Source organism: Arachis stenosperma, chromosome 3 (genome assembly GCF_014773155.1).
Source record: "Arachis stenosperma cultivar V10309 chromosome 3, arast.V10309.gnm1.PFL2, whole genome shotgun sequence".
Taxonomy (NCBI): domain Eukaryota; kingdom Viridiplantae; phylum Streptophyta; class Magnoliopsida; order Fabales; family Fabaceae; genus Arachis; species Arachis stenosperma.
Genome location: NC_080379.1, coordinates 827,741 through 843,487, shown reverse-complemented (window position 1 = coordinate 843,487; position 15,747 = coordinate 827,741). Strand labels below are relative to the sequence as shown.

The following is a 15,747-nucleotide window of genomic DNA, read 5'->3' as shown; positions in this document are numbered from 1 at the left end:
TCCAATATTTGAATAATCCGAACAGCTCTATGATTTTCAAATTGTATCCCTCCTATGCCTATGAAATTATGTCCTGCAGAGTTGTGATTCCTCCTGGATGATTTCCCTGCATGGTCTCTGAACACTGCTACTATGGCTCCGCTTGCTGTCTCTCTCTGAAATGTAGCATCATTGTTGCATTTTATCCAATCCTTGGGTTGTGGATGCCAGGTAATTTTTCTTTCTCCTCTTCTTGTAGTATGTGTTGTTGCATTTAATTTCTCAGCAGCTGTCTCTGCATACTCATGCTCTAGTTATCTAGCATTGAATAGGACCATGTTTGGGCTTAATTCTGTTTTCTGGTGAATTATTTGATTTCTTGCTTTACTAATGTAGTATATGTAATCCTTTCCCATACTTTCCATTGAATATGTGCGGCCAAATAAGCTTGTCTTCTCTATTAATTATGCTAACTGGGGTCCTTTTAATCTTCTCCACAGTGGGACCGTCAAAATGTGCTATAATTTTCCTTATATTGAAGATGACCATGATTTAAACTGCAGGCTAATAATTAAGTTGGTTAGTTGGGATTTTTTTTGGGTCTAGGGATTTTCTCTTCCTGCATTTTTGTTGGGTCAGGCCTTTTAAATAATGGGCCAATTGTTCGGGCTGACAACTTAATGAGCCTGTCCAGGTCTTCGTGGAATCGTGGGAGCACCTATGAGATGAGAACACGTAGGATTTGTAACGTGTAATGTGGTCTCCAGTTTCTACCCGCCCACAGTAGTGGACCCTCCTAACGAACTACGCGCTTCTGAGTTCTGATTTCCCACCAAACATTAACCAAATATTAATCAAACGAAACTATACTTCATATCAAAATTCATATTCCTTTCATCTTAATGACATATTTCTATCTATATTACAAATTAAAAAACCTTCATTAATATCATCACTGCGAGCTGCGAGCTGCGAGCTGCAACTCCAACTTCAGCTTCTGATTTGGATTCCATTTCTGAATTTTTTTGTCCATGTCAACGACGACGTCGTCGTCGTCGTTTCTTAATGGCGAGAGAGCCGTTGTGCTATTCTTCATCGCTCATATACTCTTCTCTCTCCCTTTCTCTCTCTTACTCTCCCATGGCGTCCCTCTTTCTCTCCTCGCCCTCGCAGCCTCCTTCATTGAGATCAGCTACGACGCTGCCGCTTCTTCCTCTTCCCTCTTCCGCACCAGGTACCTACCTGTTTCTATTCAATTTCTCGATTTCATCCAAATTCTCGCGATTCTCCGTTGTTTTTTTTTCTCATCCCACCGAATTCTCGTGAATTCGTTTCAGACGCGGTGCTTCTTCCGGAATCCTCCTCGGCGCCGTGACTCTCCCTGCTCTTCTACTCTCCAAGTTGACGCAATTATCAAGAGGATTCTCGTTGGCACAAGTTAGTCTTCAAGGTTCTATATTTTCGCAATTTCAATTCTGTGTGTTTTAGTATGATGATGATGATGATTGTTTTGTTTTGATTTGTCATTTGGTGAATTTTTATTTATTTTTGCATGTATGTAGAGATTCACTATATGACATTGCAATACTGGGCAACATCTGCCACCAGCTTCGTGGTGCTCGTGTTCCTCAGTTTGTTTCTGTTGCACCGCACTCCTCTTTCGCGTAAGGATTGGGGTTTAGGGTTTGGCTTGTGCTTCTTGTTCTTGCAAGCTTCGCTGTGCTTTCTGGCACTTGCTTCTACCTCCTCCCAAAGTGGTGAGTTGTGTATGCCTCCTTCTATTTTTCATATTTCATGAGTAACTGCTCGGACTTGAGCTTCTACATTCTTGTTGAATTGAGCCGTATATAAAAAGAAGAGAAAATTGTGATTTTTTCTGTTTCAATTCAGTTAAGGAAAATTGTCTTCTATGCAGGTTTGCAACTTACATTCAAGCTGTCATGGGTCCTTGGTCATGGATTGGCAGCAGTGATGCTAATTCAGCATTTTCTTGGAACTTTTCCATCTTGTGCTTCCATTGGTATGTATTGCAAAGTGAAATTTATGCTGTTGGTCTTAGCCATCTGCTCTTCTAGCGGCATGGGATTTTCATTTTAGTGTTGAAGTGGTCACTTTACTTTGAACATGAGTGCATCGTCTGTCTTACGAACTCTGATACATCTAGACCTTTTATAGCTATAAAAATGAAACACCATTGAATCATACAGGATCGTTACAACTTTGACTTTTTTGTTTGGTCAATAACAGTTCATTTCACAGCCTTATCTGAAATCTGAAAATTTTTTATTTATTTACTTTTTGGACTGCTTGTTTATCATTAAAGTTTCCCCTCTTTTTTCCAGGGGAAGCACTTTTGGTGACAGCTGGTATTGTTCTCTATTTTGGTGACATGCTGTTGCTTACTGTTATGAGGGTTAGTGTTTCTTTACGTTCTTATCTTGTTTCTAGTAATATAAGATGGATATGGATTTAGTTGGTGATTACATTTTGAACAGCTATGTGGACTACTGATGTCATCAGATTTGGTCACTGCAGAGTTTGAAACTAGTCGAAGTGAGATAGGCATTATAATTCAGGTATGAGCTAACTCGTGTAACTTGTTAATGTAAGCTGGATCAGTAAGTTAGTTTACTGTTCTGACAGGGACTGCTGCTTGGCCTTCTGCTATATCCAATACCTTTCAAATATATTCTTCGTGTATGGGAATGGTCCACAAATACAGCTTCTGCTGAGTCAAGAAGATACAGTGAGATTAGGAGATCAGTTATTTTCATTTCTCTCTTTGTATTGGTCATGGTTGGGATTGTACCACTATGGATGCAGTTTGTGCATGAATTTCATCTGCATCCTATTCTCTGGTATGATATCGTATTCAATATGATTTCTTTTGTTAGTTGCCATTGTATATATCACGGCATCATTATATCATTACTATTCCCTGTTTTGTATGATCAATAAACTATCTTTTTTGAACATTTATTTGCAGGGTACTATCGTTTGTTTTATCAGATTCATTCAAAAGACTATCATTGTGTATCTATTGGGTTTGTGTAATATGTCTTTCTGTGTTATATGTTTATGACATCTCCAAGAACAGTAGGGTTGAGAGAATTCTTCTGCGGAAATACTACCATCTATTGGCTGTCTTGATGTTTGTACCTGCTCTTATCTTACAGGTGATTTGGGACATAATTTATTGTTTACAAAAGTCTACTGCATTATTTCCTACTTTGAGTGAAGGAGTGGCAATGCCAAATTTATTCTAATAATATATTCTTCTTACACCCACACTGTGTGACCATTACTAGGTTAGGCAGTAATATATATTCCAACAAAATATATACTTCTCACTGTTTCATTGCTTTCAGCCAGAGTTTCTTGATCTGGGCTTTGGTGCTGCTCTGGCAGTTTTCTTGACATTAGAAATTATTCGAGTAAGTACCCTAGATGCATACTTAGCACTTATTACTTAATACTTTGAATTGGCATGTTTCTTTGATCATAGTTTCTTATAAAGTGTCCATAGAAATCTGGTTCTAAACCCAAAGTAGCATAGATTTGCACTAATATGATGAAATTGAAATCAACCACCCATTTTGGGTGTATCTTTATGTGGCTAAGGGTTGAGTTGGGCAGGCTGTAGGTCCTGTGAGGCACATGTGCAATAATCCATTATCCATATATTGTTAACTGTCAACCCGGAAAGAATGTAAAGGGCAACTTGGATAATTGTTCATATTGGATTTTGGAATTTTGAATCGCTTTGATTTTCACAAGTTTTTTTCTTTTTGCTCTTTCATTTACCTGAAGTGTTACATTGAAAATCACCACCAACAAATATGATCTAGTTTTCTAAAGCAATTCAAAGCAAGTTGATTGGTTTTACAACTTCTGTTTCTCGTTGGTTGCTTGACATTGATATTGTTTGACCCAGATATGGAGAATCTGGCCTTTGGGACAACCAATCCATCAGTTTATGAATGCATTCACTGATCACCGGGATTCTGATTTTCTAATTGTCAGGTACTTTACACTTTCTTGTTTAAATCAAATTTAAGAGCATATATTTGTGATGAACATTAGTTCCATCTGGTTCCCTTTCATGATGAAATTTCTTTTCTCAGCCACTTCTCACTTTTACTGGGATGTGCACTTCCTATTTGGTTGTCTTCTGGTTACAATGATCGACCCCTTGCTCCTTTTGCGGGAATATTGAGTCTAGGAATTGGAGATACAATGGTAATATTTCGTTTCTGAAATATATGATATTTGGCCTACATGGTTATTGATTGTACTTTATGAAGGATAAATAAATTGGGTTTATTATTATTATTATTATTATTATTATTATTATTATTATTATTCCATAAATGCAAAAAGGTGTTGTTCAGTTGCTGTTAATTTTGGCTGTTTTGTACAGGCATCATTAATTGGGCACAAGTATGGTGTTCTAAGGTGGAGTAAAACTGGGAGTAAGTATTCTTTTTTTTCTTAATGATCTTTAACTTCTGCTTGTTTTACATGATTTGATGCGAAGAGCTGCTTTTCCTACTTGTCAGAGAAAACAATTGAAGGTACTGCAGCTGGTATCACGTCTGTTCTAGCTTCTTGCTGGTTACTCCTTCTGTTGTTAGCATCAAGTGGATACATTTTCACCCAGGTATTATTCTCTCTCTTCCTCTCTGACCACTTTCCATTGAGATAAAAACAAAAATTTTCCATTTACTTTAAGAAAAAAAAACGAGCAAAGCTATATATATATATATATGTATTCTGTGGATTTCTGGCTTTCTCTTTGACGATTTGTTACTGACCATTTTGCAGCATTGGTTCTCGCTGCTTCTATCTGTGACTGTTAGTGGTTTGTTGGAGGCATACACAGCACAACTTGACAATGCATTCATACCACTATTTTTCTATAGCCTTCTATGCTTGTAGATGCTGCAGCTTATTCCTTCCAAAAAATACAAGTTTATCTTGTATGAGCGGTATTCACTATTCAGCAGAAGTCTTGATGATTTTTCAGCATATGCTTGCTTTCGCATATTCTTTTTGTAGATAACTGTTAACCAAATGCTGACAGCAGTGACAATAATTTTTTGAGAGTTAGGGATGGTATACATAACCAACATAGGATTGTTGTATCTCTCCACAGAAATGATAGTCATGGGAATAGTGTTTATAAAAGGGGTGATGCCCTACATGGTAGCATGCTATTTATAGGAGTCACAATTTTTCATTTTTGATAGCCACGATGAAGAGTGTGGAAAACAGTTGAATGTCAAATGAGCTTTAATTTTCATTCTTTCAATTTTCTCACAGGCATGGCACAGATTAGGCGAGAGGGAGAGTGTGTGTACTTGTTGAGAATATGGATAATAAAATTGAAAATTGCTATCATATATCCTCATGTTTTTGGATCCCTAACCCTATTTATAATATGATTTTTTTTTTCTAGAAGTGTAATATGAATATATGATCTTCATTTTGAAGCGTATGCAAAGCACAATTGCAATTCTGTTACTTTCAGCATTTCTAAAAATAGTAATACATGAATGAGGCATAAGATAGCATTGTCAACTCAAGTTGGTATAAATAGTAAATATCTTTCGCATTCTGCCGCACGCAACTATGTGCATTCGGCATTCCATTCAATGAAACATTATTCAATTTAAGAGTCATTCATGTATGGGCGGGGTTCTATCAAATTTGGACTATTTCATTGTTTCATAATTAGATGCATTATATTTCGATGATTAAGCAATCACATACATATATAGATATTGATCATCACTACCCACTTTTCAAATTCCATAGTGTAAATGTCTTATAACAAGGCTTTATCTAATTTACATTTAAAGGAAAATACAAACTGCAAATAAATGCGTGGATTTTGTCTAAAGTTCAATGTACTTGATGCAAAAAGGCAAAAGCTATAGTAAGCTAGCATTATTAGTTTTGAGGAGATTTTACCAATACAAAGCCTGCATAAACTGAAATAACAAGACCATCTTGACTTGGCTGTTGCCCTAAATTAACAAACACCCTACATGATAAGAATTTAGTGGTTGGAGTTGAAGGGTTAGCTACTATTTGCCTAATGATACACATGTGCTGATGTGCCTACTATTTCCATGCGTACGTAATATATATCATTCATTCACAATTATATATATCATCGCAAAAGAAATACTCTCATAGACAAGTTTATATGAGCATTATTTAATTTAAAATAAATATTTGAGAGAGACAATATATATGACGGTAAAAATTCACATGTAATTATTTTCATGTGAAGTTGATAGTTGAATCAACTAATGGTTCTCAACTAGCAACTTCACTGAAGATAACCGCATATGAGTTTCTATCATATAAAAAAGATTTTCATCCGCCATATTGTTGATAGGTCTCTTAATATATGATATTAAAACATCAATTATTTGTGTATTATCTTAATTTCTCTCTACATGTAATTTTTCTTTAAGAAGTTATTCATGGTGGTAAGTCATAGAAAACTGAATAACATAACTATTGATAATATCTCTTTAATTTTGGTAAATGATTATAGAAGAGCTAAAGAGAAAATCTAACATCTAAGTTATACTTATTGTGTTACCAAAGCTCCCATCAAAGACTTTGGTGATAATGAGCCTAAAGGTACATTATTCTGCCTACAATTAGCTATATCCAATTAGACCATATTAAGACTAATCATCTGATGGACTATCCCATCAACCCAATTGATCAAACTAACATTAAACATGTTTATTAATCAATGCAAGGTGGCATGGAAGGTGTGCTTTTCTCATTAATTATAATCTTATATGAATAATTTCATAGGCAACAACTGAAATGACATGTCAAGGAAGATAAGACAAGAGGCTCTTAACATGATAAAATGAAAGACATGGATACATTGCACCATATTCTGATTCAATTACATGTGTTGCTGCTAACTTTCTAATTGTAGCATGTTTTTCGTGTCTGCTCTGTGCATTATACTCAATATTGTCCAAACAATATTATCTTCTGTTGCTATGTCTTTTTTTATTGGCTCTTCACATCACACATTATATATATCTTATAAAGTTCACAAAAATAACACATACATACATTGATAGAGATACAATTTCAATTAGAAGGGAATATAATATAGGGCACTACAGCACAAATATATAGATATCATATTACATGATCATGATTATGGCTGAGGTGACAGCAAGAAATAGAAGCAGCAGCAGCAGCAACAAAAAGAAGGGTTTAAGTGGTGGCATTTTGAAGTTCAAGATTCTGTTGGAAAAGCTTCATAAAGTTGTGTTATTACTAGTAGGTAAAAATAATAAACCAAGCTCATCATCTGTGAAAGAAGGCCATTTTGCTGTGATTGCTACTGTTGAAGGACCAAGGAGGTTCTTGGTGCCATTGAGGTGTTTGAGAAACCCTACATTCTTGAGTTTGCTGGAGAGAGCAGCTGAAGAGTATGGTTTTGATCAGCTTGGTGCAATTACCATTCCTTGCAACCCTAGTGACATTGAGACCTTACTGGCTCATCATCAAGTGGAGAAAGAGGAAGATGAAAAATAAATCTTAATTTCTTAATAGGCTTTGTTTTCTAATGGATATAGAAAATTGGAGAGAAAGTTTCCTAGTACAGATATATGTCCTATTTTGCTTCTGTTTTAGCACCTATTAAAATTGTATTTCTCTAATATGCAGTGCCAGAGAGGATTTGATCTAGAATGAAAAGGCCTATATCCTTGTCCAATATCAGGTTTGAGACTTAAATATGTTAGCACTTTTAAGTTTCAACTTTTGATGTGTGTTATTATTCATTTTAATAAGATGATGTGCGTTCAAATACTATATCTCATTATAAAGCGTTGATCAAACATGAGAAGTCTTTGCAATTAACGTTAAATTATTGGTCTAGCATTCGTTCAGATGTTGAAAACTTGTTTGGTGATAGGTTATTGAAATTGCTGTTACATTATGATCCTGAAATTCAATGTGCATGTATAGAGGTAATGTATCCTGAAATTCTTCAATAAAGTCCGCAAAAGTTGGGAATGCCTAGGAATATACTCATTTGTATCCTTAAAAACAAAACCAGCAATAAGAAGGATGGGACGAAGACTAACAGTTATTATTAGAAAATACCATAATATCTCGGTACAACATATAATATCTTAACATATATCATATATAGAACAAGCGCATGCGTGATTCAGATGGGGATCATATCTAATACTTAAGATACCATACCATCTTATCATGCTGGCAAAAAGCCAAGCAATTAAATCATATTAAGAGAACAGTATCCTATATATTAGCGCCATTTTAAGGGGGTGAAGAGACATCTTGGCAACAAAAAAATATTGCAAGGTTTTATGCACCGAATCTGTCATTGAACTTCATCATCATTCATCAGCCTCGAGTAACTCCGCAACTCAAATGGCAGCACCAAATCCGAGCCAATAGCACATGCCCCAGCACCTATCAACTTCAGTCAGATAAGCCTGCCTGTGATTTGAGATGCATCTTGAAGTCCATGATATCACCATCCCATCTGGTGATAGTTTGATTTGCACACACCCATATCTCATGGGCCACCTGGTTTATGAGCCTGAAGTCATGGCTAACGAGCACCATGCCGCCATCCCATTCGTTCAATGCCTCGGCCAATGAGTCAATTGTCTCGATATCCAAATGATTAGTTGGCTCATCCAGGAGTAGCAAATGAGGCTGCTTCCAGGCTAGCCATGCAAATATCACACGGCTCCTCTGCCCATCAGACAAGTTCTTCATAGGCATTATCTGAGCTTTACCTGACAGCCCAAACTTCCCAATAGCTGCTCTCATCTTCTCTTCCTCATTTCCAGGGTACTCTTTCATCATAAACTGGAGTGCAGACATCTCCATGTCCAGCTTATCAGCCAAGTGCTGGTGAAATTGAGCAATTCGAAGATGGTTGTGACGCCGCACCATGCCATCATTGGGAATTAAGTCACCCGTCATGAGTTTCAGTAGTGTACTCTTTCCGGCACCGTTGGGTCCAACCAGGGCTACCCTAGAGTCACAATCAACACCAAAGTCGATATTCTTGTAGATGAGATTATCAGGGGTATAACCAAATGTCACCTCAACAAACTGAAGAACAGGAGGGGGAAGTTTTCCCACATCAGTAAAATGGAACACCAAGACTTTGTCTTTAACCACTCTCTCGGTAAGTCCACCCCGTTCCATTTTAGCCAGTGTTTTCTCTTTACTTTGTGCTTGGCGAGCTAGTTTTGCCGAACCGTGGCCGAATCGAGCAATATATTCCTTCATTGAGGCAATCTGCTCTTGCTCCCATTTGTACTGCTTCATCTGGTTCTCTTCCAACTCAGAACGAGTCTGAACATACTGGTCATAGTTACCGGTGTAAAGCTTTAGTTTTTTGTTTTGCATATGGATAATATTTGTGCAGACACCATTAAGGAAGTCCTGAGAGTGTGAAATCACAACCAGTATACGGTCAAACTTCTTCAAGCTCTCCTCAAGCCATACACAAGCTTCCAAATCTGCACACACAAAAGATAAATAATTTATACGAGCCAATCAAAACAATGATATGCAAAAGTGAACTTGATGTATGACAATTAGCAAGTATTTGACCTAGCTACCTTCAAATAATATTCTACCAGCTATGCTACTAGATATGTGTCTAAGCCTAATTTTAATTTGATTAAGTTACGCAACAGACATGAGCAGATGGTGGAGAAATCTTCCATAAGGTGACCATATATAACAAGACAATCCATAAGGAATATGAATTAGATAATGAAACATGCAAATGATATATTAATGACCATATGCCTTTTAAAAGCAACAACTAAAACATACACATAAAGCATCAAGAGAAACTTCAATGTGAACCTACATAATGCAAGAAAGATGATTATCATGACCATTTTAGTGCATAACACAAGACGATCTGACAAAATTTTCTCCATTCAAGACAAATGGGGAATTATTGCAGGAGAGGGAGGATACCAAGGTGATTGGTTGGTTCATCAAGTAGAAGAATGGTTGGGTTCATAAATAGAGCTCGAGCTAGTGCAATTCTCATTCTCCAGCCACCAGAAAAATCACGTGTCTTCTTTGCTTGCATCTCCTTGTTGAAACCGAGACCATGTAAAATTTCAGCAGCACGCTTTTCTGCAGTTGCTGCATCTAGGGCCTCTAATCGTTCATAAATCCGTTCAAGAGTTTCACCACCACCATCGTCCTGAAATTAAAGTCACTTGGAGAAAGTTAGCAACGCATCCAAATAACATAACAAATGGGGTACTAGTCAGCTGCCTTACTACTTTAAACAAACCTGAGCAGCCAAAGCTTCCGCTTCTTTTTCCAACTTCAATCTTTCCTCGTCACAGTTTATGACTGCCTCCAATGCAGACATATCTGTGGCTTCAATTTCCCTGCTAAGGTGATAGATATCCATGTGCTCAGGAATCGGAAGTTCACGGCAACCTATTGCCGTAAGCAAAGTAGATTTTCCACATCCATTTAATCCAAGTAAACCATAGCGTCTGAAAGAAATTTAGAGTACTCGCAACTATCAGTAAGAATCCAGTTACACAGACAGTAAAATATCTAAGCCTATCAGGTGAAGGCAGGCAACAAACCTTCCATAGTTTAACTCCAATTCAGAATCAACTATTAGGTCATGTCCATGGAATGTAACCGATAGAGATTCTATCTGTGATAAAAACACAAAGAAATGCATTAGTATACTGCTCATGATTCCAGCTTATTAACAACTAGTTCTAATTAATATTTAATAATGCAGAAACGTCCTTTTACTGCACAATATTACAATTTTACCTACCTCCAAAGAATTTGTAATAGGTGAGTAATTGGTTACATTCAGAAAGGAGAACCAAGCTATTGACCCTGCCAACATGGTAGAATGCCCATGCTACAGACCCAGCTGCTCGGCTAGGCGCTCAAATACATGCACCCACGCTAGCAACAATAAGCTAGAAGTAAGACACACTAAACCGGGAATATCTACCAAGTTTTAGAGAAGTTAAGCATTACCAAACTTTATAACTTTTTTCTTTTTGGGTATATTTTGCTCAAGAAAATCTGCATCATTAATTAATGAGGTTTATTGACATGTATTCCCTATTCCCCTTTTAAACGAAGGAAATGGCCAATATGCATACACAAGTAAGCCAATAGTTTCAACTGAATAACCCAGGCCAAAATTCTCTTAGAAGGTCGAGAAAAAAAAAATCATCGTTTAGCTAACTGATTTGGTAGTGCTTCTTTTTTAATATATAGAAAACACTAGTTAAAATATCATACTGTTTGAAAACAACATTCAGTTGTCAAAAGTAAATTTCGAAACACATGTAGCAGAAGCTCAATGTAACATATTCTTTAACAATAAATATTAGAACAAGCAGCATACGAAATGGTTACTGGGTCCTTTTTTAATAGCTCAGAGAAACGATAACAAATGTTTCCTGTCCCATTTTCAATTTCTATCAAAGATAAAAGAATTATATATACAGTGTAAGTGACAAACTAAAGGATGCACCGCCCACGGATACATTTCAATAACAAAATCAGGGTAATCTACCTCTTTCAATCTCCTTTTATCCCACACTCCTTGTAATTTCACATTTTATGTTAACTATTTCCTTTTAATCAAAACAAAAAAGAGACACAAAATAAAAAGGCATGACATTATAAGAATGCAAACTCGATAGAATCTTATCACCATATAGTTCAAAACTTCCAAAGCGTATTTTATCAATGAATTAACAATAAAATAACACTGCAAGACACATGCATACAGCTTAATTATTAAACAGAATATTCCTTTAAGCGTATTCCAGGAAACATGAAATTCCAATCATTATTTTATATAAAAAATAAATAAAATTGATGGTTGAAAAGTTGGTTAGTGTTTGTTACTTACCCGAATATCCCTGGACAGAGGATGGGAGCAGAGGACACCAGTACAAGTACGATCCGATATACGAAGGTCCGCGATCTCATTCGCCACCTTAACAGCCGCCTTATGAGCGTCAACCGCCGCCACCTTGGAAGCAACCGCGGCAGCAGCAGCCTTGCCGCCTCTCTTAGCTGCGGCAGCGATCTTCTTCTGCGCAGCCTTCTTCTTGCTTGCGTCCGACACCATCTTCAATCTCCAATTCCTGCATATCACACAAAAAATTTAATTCATAAATTAAAAAAAAAACTTCCGATCTTCAATTCTTCAGAAAAATATTAGATCGCGGAAATACGAACCTGAAGCTCGATGAAAAATTTAGATCTAGATAGAGATGGAAATCGAAATGAATAATGAATGAGCGCGTAGATGCTGGATTTAGGGTTCTTGAGGTTTCTTCTGTTTAAGTTTTTCGGAGTATTTATATAGTGAGGTTGGGCTTTGAGATTTGCGTGTAGGACTGTGACAGGTAAGAGAAAAAAGTGAAAGTCAACACAACCTTTTTGAGGTGGCACCTTTCTACACCACTCTTCAGCTCTGATTTTTTTAGGCACGAGGAAGCTTAGTAGAGTTTAAAAAACCTTTTTCATTGGGCTTCACTTCTAGATAGGCCCATTGACAATAATAGAAAATTGGGCCTAAGCCCCAGAACAAGCCCAATTTTGGTCCATTGTTAATCTCCAGCTTTTGAGTTTTGAACCATTAGATTCTCGAGAATTCGTTATTCAGTTTTGGTATTTTTTCAAGTGCTACGGCCTACGGGTAAGAGTTTCATTTTATTTACTTGCTCATGATATGTTTGATAAAATGCCTGAACTACATGTACTTCGCAAATGAGTTTATTGTGTGGATTATTGTTTTAGTGAGCTCATGGTTGCTGCTTAAAATAATGGTTCCTTACTCTCATCATTCCTTGATCTCTTGATTTCTAGTTTTGTGGTTTTTTCAACGTAATTGAATAAGTTGATTAAAGGTTGATTACTTGTTTACCTCTTTGGGCAATGTTCATAAGCTAGGTGACATGTTATATTCATATTTGAGATTTCCATAGTTTGATATATTTACTCTGTTATGTCACGCTCATTGAACTGCTCTTCATGGTTTTAAATTTTGGTGTCTCAATGTTGTGATGCATCTTGAGACATTTCATTTTGTTATGCATAAATGTTTGCTTTTATGTAAAATTTCAGACTCGGTGATGTATCCTTCATGTTTGCAATCAAGACATTAGTTTCTCCTTTCATTATGTGTAGCATTGCTTTCAGTCCTCCCTTTAGTTTTTATTTAAACTAATTTGTGTGCTTAATTTACTATCTGCCATTTGATAATTGAAGAATGACTGTTTCAAAGCAGTATTTGCTGAGGCCTGAGGATATTCATATCGTTAAAACACATTACGGCAAACGTGGTGGATAGAAACCATGGTCATATTGTAGCAACCTCCTCCACTGTGGAACACTACATTAAACAGTCACTTGAGTGCGGCCGGTCATGCAATGCAAAAGCAGCTGCTGTTGTTGGGGAGGTATTGGCCATACGGCTCAAAGTTGAGGGACTTAAGGATGGACAAGGAAGAGGAATTCATCTCAATGTAACCAAGGAAATAGAGAAGAAGGGATTTAAGAGCCAAACCAAGGTTTGGACTACTGTTAATGCCCTTAAAAACAATGGTGTTAAACTCATAGATGAAGATGATGGTAATTGGTAACGATTCTTCTCCTAGCCATTCATATGTCTTTTGCATATTTATAAATATATTAGAATGTATTTGTATGCCAATGATAATATAGGAATGCAGTGAATCAATACTAAGAACATCTTTGCAATATACAAATACACCTATCTTGACTATCTTCTGTTGTTTTTCATTTTTTTTGGTCAGGCCTATCTTCTGTTGTTATATTGATAGTAAATCAGAATAACGTGTACTAGATGCTGTCATTTTTGTCACTTGGTTCTGTATTTTGGGCTGCCACTTTCATTTTGCATGCATATACTTTAGTAGGTGCATCACTCACAGAAAGTTTATGTCCAAACAAAAATAGGTAATGATACCTACAAAGAAAAAAAATATATATATATATCATAACAAGTCCATCATACAAAGTTTCGGTGTTTACGGTTTACACTTTATAGTGCTTACCCTGCACAACTCTATAGTGTTATTGAGTGTTTCATGAAAATATGTTATAGACAAAAATCATAGAGTTGACCAGACTTATTTGTAAGTTGTAAAGTTGCTAATTAATATAATATTCAAAGAGCCAGCCAAAACTGACCATGATCACTGTCTCTTGGACTTTTGTAAGGCAGCATGGAAATTTTTTAACTTCCAAATTAAAGGACCAGCATTGTATTTCATCCCTTCCTGCCTCTGAAATTACTTTAATTTTTTTCAAATGGCAATTTATATTAATTTTCTCTGAAATTTGGCAAAAATCATTAGCTCTTCTCTATTTATTTAAGTGACATTAACTTCGTTTTATGAAAGATAGTGGTATTTTAAAAGATTTTATTTTCTAATTTGTATAATTATTAAGAAAGTGTAAGTAAATACTTTTGGAATTGGGACTATCTTTATAAATGTTTTTGTTTTCTATCTTTCAATTTGGTATAAAAAGTCAGTAGATTCCTCTCAAAGTGTTTTGGACTTAAAGTCAATGTATAACAGTAGACTCCAATGATATTATGGAAAAGAAGAAGTGACTTTAAACTTTGGATGTTACACGGTTTTAACATAATAGATTGGACAGGTATTTTTTTCCTCACATTGATTGAATCCACAACCGGGGGTACTGCAAGTTACTTAATTCCATAGTCATCTTAAGTTTCAATTATTTATGTTAATTGTAGCTATTTTTATCGACCATTGAGATTCTTTGGTTGTTAAAGAAGATAAGGAAAACTAAGCAATGATTCTGTTCGACAATTATCATATTCAGCCATCAATTTTGTTTCTTCATCAATCACTATTCACTATGAAAATTTGAATAAAATGAATATAAATAAGAACTTAGGGTACATATAAAAATGAAAAGGCTTCAACTTCAGTTAATATTGTCTATGATGAATTACTATTGTTACTGGGGAAGCAGTTAAAAGCAAAAGCAAAAAGGTTTCGGATTTTTGGCTTTCTTGCTTTCTGCACAAAAGAAAGGACAAGGAGGCAAAAGTTCACAAGCTCCTCTTAATAAGAAAAATTAACTTGATCATATGTGTGTTAAGTGCAAAGAAATAAGGTTAAATAGATAAATTTTCTAATAATAATAATAATAATAATTAAAAAGGATCAATTTCTGTTTCATATGCTAACACAATGAACAACAAATCCTTGTAACCCCGCAACCATTTTTTTCTAAAATTTTATAAATTACATTTACACGTTTATAAGTGAAGAAGAATATTTAGTAGTTTCAGACCCTTTAAAGTGTGTGGCCCCTTAGAGAGAAATTCAACTATGAATAAAGTTCACTTCATTGTCAAAAATTTTTTAACAAAAAAGGTGCATTTTATTTATTTCCTTGATGTTAGTACTATTTAATGCTCCACCACCATGTTTTCTGTGTGAGTCTGTGACATTTCTTACCTTCAAGGTAGCCATCATTGTGATCAATGTCTAACATTATTTGTCCGCATTATTAAGTAACCAAACTAATTATTTAATTTGTTGAATTAATTAATATTGTTTATGAATACATTGATAAAATGTGGTACTACTTCAACCAAACAAAACTCCCTAATAATTGCAAATAATTGTTTTGTTG

General features: G+C 35.7%; 3 protein-coding genes across 6 annotated transcripts; 2 read left to right on the top strand and 1 right to left on the bottom strand.

Annotated features, from left to right (window-relative positions):
- Window positions 1-851: 851 nt before the first annotated feature.
- LOC130970709 (dolichol kinase EVAN) lies at window positions 852-5,425 on the top strand. 3 transcript variants are annotated; one of them, XM_057896876.1, is made up of 14 exons: window positions 852-1,213; window positions 1,317-1,429; window positions 1,542-1,736; window positions 1,895-1,999; window positions 2,322-2,392; window positions 2,475-2,555; window positions 2,623-2,837; window positions 3,077-3,155; window positions 3,348-3,413; window positions 3,914-4,002; window positions 4,104-4,218; window positions 4,400-4,451; window positions 4,539-4,639; window positions 4,804-5,425. In XM_057896876.1, the coding sequence occupies exons 1-14, from the start codon at window positions 1,011-1,013 to the stop codon at window positions 4,915-4,917; spliced, it is 1,599 nt and encodes a 532-aa protein (XP_057752859.1). In that variant the 5' UTR covers window positions 852-1,010; the 3' UTR covers window positions 4,918-5,425. The 3 variants fall into 3 exon arrangements, with proteins under 3 accessions (XP_057752859.1, XP_057752857.1, XP_057752860.1); XM_057896874.1 differs by having other exon boundaries at window positions 2,966-3,155; window positions 4,804-5,424; XM_057896877.1 differs by having other exon boundaries at window positions 1,099-1,213; window positions 1,317-1,416; window positions 2,966-3,155; window positions 4,804-5,423.
- A 1,757-nt stretch (window positions 5,426-7,182) lies between these two features.
- On the top strand, window positions 7,183-7,563 carry LOC130969007 (auxin-responsive protein SAUR21-like). The gene has a single exon (XM_057894556.1). The coding sequence runs from the start codon at window positions 7,183-7,185 to the stop codon at window positions 7,561-7,563; it is 381 nt and encodes a 126-aa protein (XP_057750539.1).
- A 521-nt stretch (window positions 7,564-8,084) lies between these two features.
- LOC130968147 (ABC transporter F family member 1-like) lies at window positions 8,085-12,440 on the bottom strand. Of its 2 annotated transcripts, none has more exons than XM_057893254.1 (6): window positions 12,283-12,440; window positions 11,951-12,188; window positions 10,647-10,720; window positions 10,340-10,550; window positions 10,012-10,246; window positions 8,085-9,539 (listed from the first exon to the last, which is right to left on the bottom strand). In XM_057893254.1, exons 2-6 carry the CDS (start codon window positions 12,170-12,172, stop codon window positions 8,482-8,484), a joined length of 1,800 nt encoding a protein of 599 aa, XP_057749237.1. In that variant the 5' UTR covers window positions 12,173-12,188; window positions 12,283-12,440; the 3' UTR covers window positions 8,085-8,481. The 2 variants fall into 2 exon arrangements, with proteins under 2 accessions (XP_057749237.1, XP_057749238.1); XM_057893255.1 differs by lacking the exon at window positions 12,283-12,440 and adding an exon at window positions 10,850-10,986 and having other exon boundaries at window positions 11,951-12,180.
- Window positions 12,441-15,747: the final 3,307 nt, after the last annotated feature.

Coding starts and splice junctions, on each gene's coding strand:
- LOC130970709 (XM_057896874.1), top strand. CDS start 1,011: ATGTCAACGACGACGTCGTCGTCGTCGTTTCTTAATGGCGAGAGAGCC. Junction 3,414..3,913: donor TGACATTAGAAATTATTCGA/GTAAGTACCCTA, acceptor TGTTTGACCCAG/ATATGGAGAATCTGGCCTTT. Junction 4,003..4,103: donor TCTGATTTTCTAATTGTCAG/GTACTTTACACT, acceptor TTCTTTTCTCAG/CCACTTCTCACTTTTACTGG.
- LOC130969007 (XM_057894556.1), top strand. CDS start 7,183: ATGGCTGAGGTGACAGCAAGAAATAGAAGCAGCAGCAGCAGCAACAAA.
- LOC130968147 (XM_057893254.1), bottom strand. CDS start 12,172: ATGGTGTCGGACGCAAGCAAGAAGAAGGCTGCGCAGAAGAAGATCGCT. Junction 10,247..10,339: donor CGGAAGCTTTGGCTGCTCAG/GTTTGTTTAAAG, acceptor CTTTAATTTCAG/GACGATGGTGGTGGTGAAAC. Junction 9,540..10,011: donor TGAACCAACCAATCACCTTG/GTATCCTCCCTC, acceptor TTGTGTGTGCAG/ATTTGGAAGCTTGTGTATGG.